The 5525-nt window shown below is 30.3% G+C and overlaps 1 protein-coding gene across 1 annotated transcript; it reads left to right on the forward strand.

Annotated features, from left to right (window-relative positions):
• Positions 1-332: 332 nt before the first annotated feature.
• On the forward strand, positions 333-4062 carry LOC123716396. Its single transcript, XM_045672125.1, has 3 exons — positions 333-2678; positions 2969-3172; positions 3539-4062. Exons 1-3 carry the CDS (start codon positions 561-563, stop codon positions 3617-3619), a joined length of 2403 nt encoding a protein of 800 aa, XP_045528081.1. The 5' UTR covers positions 333-560; the 3' UTR covers positions 3620-4062.
• The last annotated feature ends 1463 nt before the right edge of the window (positions 4063-5525 follow it).

Genomic DNA, 5525 nt, shown 5'->3' on the forward strand with positions numbered 1-5525 from the left:
GGTAAGTACCACAGATCACATCTAGTAGTACATTAGTACGTATGTAACCAGAGATGAACTCAAAGTTGATAAATATTACTTCTCGAATCTTGAACATCACATCATGTTAATGTTTCTGAATGTGTAGCTATTCGCAAAACTACAAGGAAACCTATTTTTTTAATAAATAAAAAAAAAGTGTGTGACCATTTATACCACAATAGATAAATTTTTCCCTCGAAATATGGTATATCGCCACAGGCTTACGCCTTTGATTTTGCCCGACTTATTCTATGTCTTACTTATGTCTATGAAACGATTTATTAGTAATCTGTGGTCTATCGCTACAATAACTTACTGTACCAAGAAAAAAACTTACTGTATAGTGTCTATACTAAATTGTCTTTATAAACTTGGTTGTTTTCAGTTTTTGTGGAAGTTGATAAATATTTGGTGATATCTAAAATAGCGAATATTGATCATCGATTTCGTGATAAACTAACACTATCACAGAAATGCATTTAAGTCAGTAATCCTTGCATTATTGTTGTAGCGAATGGATCAACTTTTGACGTTAAATTATGCCGCCTAAAACCAGAGGAAGTAAATCACTAAAAATATGTAAAGAAAATGTGGGGCTTACGAATAGAGTTAAACTTAAAGCTTTAGAAAATCCAAAAAAGCCTCAAAGAAAAGTGCTATCTGATAAAACAAACTCTGCTTCGGATGACAATGCCAACTCATCCCCATTAAAGAATGTTGAGACCTACAAATTTGAAGAAACTGAACTAAAGAAGCCTCGACGCAAAAGAAAACTTCCAGCGAGATATGTCGAAAGCCAAGCTTTGGTTAGTCTATCTAACAGCAACAATGAACAAATTTCTCCTACCTTAAAACCTGTCAAGTCAAAAACTAAGAAAACCTTACCTATTAAAAAAGATATCATACAAAAATCCCCACTTAAAACCTCAAAAATATTACCAAATAGCATATTAAAATCGCGTCCAAAAAGAGTTTGTAGAATACCATCAAAGTTAGAAGGTCACTCAGTGAGCCCAATCAAATATATTCCTTTGCAACCACTGAGTACCAGTACACCTGTTCCAAATAAAACTGTTAAAAATACCGCTAAAAATAAAAACACTTCACTTGTAAAAACACCCAGTCCTGTATTAAACAATGTTAGAAAACAACCCATACCAAAACTGAATAATAAGAAAAATGCCACTTCTGCAGCTGATTCTAATAATAATGGAAAGAAGCAACAACAGATTGATAAGTGTTTTGAAAAACAAATACAGTCTGGTAAATCTAAAAAGATTTCATTGAATTCTTTCAGAGTATTTGATGACATTAAAAAGTCTCATAAAAGAAATTCAGTAAAGAATGATCCATATGAGTTTACATTTGACCCAGATGAGGAACCACCTCAGAAAAAAAAGAAGAAGCGCCTTGCTAAGCCAAGACAGCCAAAACCTAAAACAGCCATCAAGGGTGCTTATGAGAAAAATTTGGCTAAAGCTTTAGCTACTTTAAAGAATACTTTGGCAACAAAGACTCCATCAGGTAGAGATGTGCAAGTACTTAATTCACAAACTGTAAACAATGTCAATAACAGTAGTAATAAAAATGATGACATATTAAAGACTCAAGTAAATGAGATAAACAATAGTATCCCGTGTGCAAATAATTTTAATTCTGTAAGAATTGAAGATATTGCAATGGACTTACAAGAGCCCGATCACACTTTAGACTATTCACCTGTGAATTCACCACAACATAGTGTACCCACAGTAGTGGCAGAAAATGTGTCAGCGAATGAAAAGGATCCTTTAAATCTGAAAGATAGTTTAAGTTTCTTTGATGATCAGCCTGTAGCCAGTAGTAGTATGAATGCATCAATTAGACATCCAACTGCTAGTCCTTGGAGAATAGAATTTGGTAGCTTACCAATAAAATGGCCAGTTAATGCTTATGTTAAGCCAAACATGACACCAGCCGTTGAAACTTCTTACATAAACTTCAATGATTCAAAAAAGAAGCATGTTTATACAAACATTGTACCTATAAATGACACATTGCCACAGGAAACAAGCCTCAAACAAACAAGCATTATTTCATTTATAAAGGAAGTTGCTGAACGAAATGCTAAGAAGAAAATAAAGTCAACTCCAGTCAAATCAAATTCATTGTTTGAAGATATCTCTAATAAATGTATAAATGTGAGTCCAACAAAAAGTGTATCAAAGAATAATTCAAAAGAAAGTAATTCTGGTCATGTTGATGTCATTGATGAGAATGTAGATAATTCAATAATAAAAACACCAGAAAAAAGTAATTCTACAAAGTGTGGAACATTCTTTGGTTTTGATGACACTGAGGAAGATCAGGAGAATGTTTCTCCACTTAAAAAAGACAAGAGACAAGCATTAAGACCACGAAAAAAGGTGGTTTTGCGGGATATTAATAATGTAAATGGACCATCCAGGGCTATCATACCAGTTTCAGTGAAATCTAAGCTGAATTCAGATCCTTTGAATCATGATTTTGAAGATCCTAAATTGGGGATAGAGCCACCACTATTTCCTGTAACAGAATCTCTTCACGTTAATGGTGAAATAACAAATTTGAATGTTGAAGATGACTCAAATTCTGTACATTTGTTTGAAGATATCGATATAATTCATCATTACCATCAGGTAATATATGACTTGCTAATAAGATTAATGGAATTATAATAATATTACTCATATGAAAGTTAGTAATGTACAGCATGAACATATGAAGTGAATTTATGGGCTGCTGTACATTGTCATATCACAACAAAGAATAAATATCAGATTCAGAATCATTGTTAGATGCACTAAATATGTATATTCATTTTGACTTAGCATCATAAAAAAACAATAATAAAAACATTGCTTCAGTAACCTAAAATTCTAAGTATAATTTTGTATTAAGATATCAAATGTTATGTTTATAATTTCAGCCACCTCGAAAAAGTTATGGAAAAGCAAAAAAAGTGACATTCCATCAAAATTCTGCCACGGATAGTGATGTTTCTAATGACGAGGAGCAGGTCTCCGAGAAAGAAGATAATCTTGATGATTTATCATTTAAGTTACCCAGCACTAAGCCGAAAAGGGTGCATAAGAAAAAGTTAACAAAGAAGCAAAAAATTTCAAAAAAGGAGGTAAATAGTCCTTTTTAACCAACTTAAAATACCAAAATGCTTTCAAGGGGAAAGGTGATAAAATTTTTAGGCAAAGGAAAGGCAAGATGGCCTAATAGCGTAGGAGAGTACTTAAACCATAAGTTTTGACAACAATTATAAATAACTTAACTGTTATTATTATGACATCATGACATTTCCCTCCCTATCTTTATATGGCTGATAGCGGTTTTTTGATAATTAATCAATCTGAATGTACCACAATTTGCAAATAATTTTTTTTTTATATAAAATTGGATCTCTGTCTCTAACCGTTCATATTTATTTAATTGTATGTATATAAACAAAAATACTTCGGAATTTTAACAATAATAAATGTTCTTACAGGAGCAGGAAGTAGAAAACTGGGCTGCTGGGTTCAACTCAATGTGTGAAGATATTGAAGAATTTGATCTAATAGTTGAATAGGTTCTAAGATTTATGTTAAAAATATAGCACTTAAGATTTAATTATGGTTTGGCTGCCATAAACCACATTTTAATTTATAAACATACTATGATCCTATATACAAATATCATAGTATTTAGTAATTATGTCGTAGCTATTAGAAGCTGGAAAAATATTATGAAAGCAGTCTAACTAATTTACCAAGCGAGGGACCATTTATTAATAAGTGCAATTTAACTGGAATTGAATAACTTTTATCATGGCGTCAGTATTTATTTGCATTTTTAATTCATACAATTATAAACTGAACTAAAATACTCTGTTGGCTGAGTAAAATTGTAAGACCACAAAGTTAATTTTTAATTTGGGTAATATAAATTGCCATATAATTATGCCATTTATTTAGGTTTATTTTGATATTAAGCCTAATTTTAATTATGTCGTAGATGCTACGTCATTTATCTTTTTGACTTTTTTCTTAGTTCTAAATATATTAAGAATACTCGTAAATTTTATTTATGACATAATATGCTTTAGATAGAGTAGTTTTGTTTTTAAAATATTTTTGTACATAGCTATAACTATTTTTATTTTATATGCATGACAAACATTTATTTTAAGTTCTAAATGATTGAAATTATTATCTGAATATAATGTATGTAACTTGGGGATTTAATAAATATTTTTAGTAAACTGGTATTTATTTACTTCATAACAGTTAGGTAAATCATGCTATTTACTATAGCGCCATCTGTTGAGTTAAATTTATATTATAAGTATTCTTCAAGAAATCAAAGAATGTTTCACAAAAACGAATAAAGTGTCAAATTTTTAATTTCGGTTTAGTTGTATTTTTGATAAAATTACGAAAAAAACATATGACAAAAGAGCGTTATTAACTTTTTGTTAGAACTAGATGGCGCGAATATAAAATTTTACAAAACTTTTCATAAAAAATATAGATGTCACTGCAAGTACCACTCCAGGCTACAGCATACCAAAATCCTCTGTAATTGGACATTACTAAGTGTGAACTTTTACATATGCTTTAAGAGTCAAGAATCCATATTTTTGGTTGTCGTTTTTCTAAGATTTTTGGTATTACTATGTATTTAGTAATTTATATGTTATTTTTATTCTAAAATATGTTTTGGTTTTCATTAAGCATTTAATTATTTATTATTGTAGTAATTTCATTAGCCTTTAGACTGCATCTCAAAAATCATTTAACCCAATTTTGACGGAACAAAACAACAAAACCCACGGACAATTCCCTTATTTGGAATACAAGGTGTAAAGGATCTTAAGCAAATATTAATTTCCGAGAAAATAGTGGTCACATAAGAATTGTAGATCAGGTTCAGGCTCAGGCTCTTCGAGATCTATACAGATAATACATAATAATAATAATAAAGCCAATTTAGTTCCATAATATAAAAATTACAAATTATCAGAAGGATATTAGTTTTGCTTTTATAAACTAAGCCTACGTTAGTTATAGTTAATTCCACTACTAGCGAATTCTGTCTTTTTCTTCTTTTTGTGGTCTTTCCACGTTTCCCCGGCTGGTGGCTTCGGTGGTTCATTTTCTGTCTGTACTCCTTGCAATATGGTAATTAAAATAATACGTACAATTCTAATTACTACACGCAGATCAAAGAGATAACCTCCCTTCTTTGAGGTAATTTAGAAGTAATTAGATTATTCTGATCGAATATATATTAAACTTTATGTTATACATTCAAGAGTATTTTTGTATATATTGAAAGAAGTATAATTGTTTTAATTAATATTTTACGTTACACGTTGTAATTGCAAGTTGGTTCGTTTAATTTTCATATCGTATAAAATTGATAAATATAGTTAGCGAGCCGCGTCTTCTTCTTAGTATTAGAATAGATTTGGTCCAAAGTTTATCGGAATGTAT

Source organism: Pieris brassicae, chromosome 11, assembly GCF_905147105.1.
Source record: "Pieris brassicae chromosome 11, ilPieBrab1.1, whole genome shotgun sequence".
NCBI classification, from domain to species: domain Eukaryota; kingdom Metazoa; phylum Arthropoda; class Insecta; order Lepidoptera; family Pieridae; genus Pieris; species Pieris brassicae.

Coding starts and splice junctions, on each gene's coding strand:
- LOC123716396 (XM_045672125.1), top strand. CDS start 561: ATGCCGCCTAAAACCAGAGGAAGTAAATCACTAAAAATATGTAAAGAA. Junction 2,679..2,968: donor TAATTCATCATTACCATCAG/GTAATATATGAC, acceptor TTATAATTTCAG/CCACCTCGAAAAAGTTATGG. Junction 3,173..3,538: donor AAAAAATTTCAAAAAAGGAG/GTAAATAGTCCT, acceptor ATGTTCTTACAG/GAGCAGGAAGTAGAAAACTG.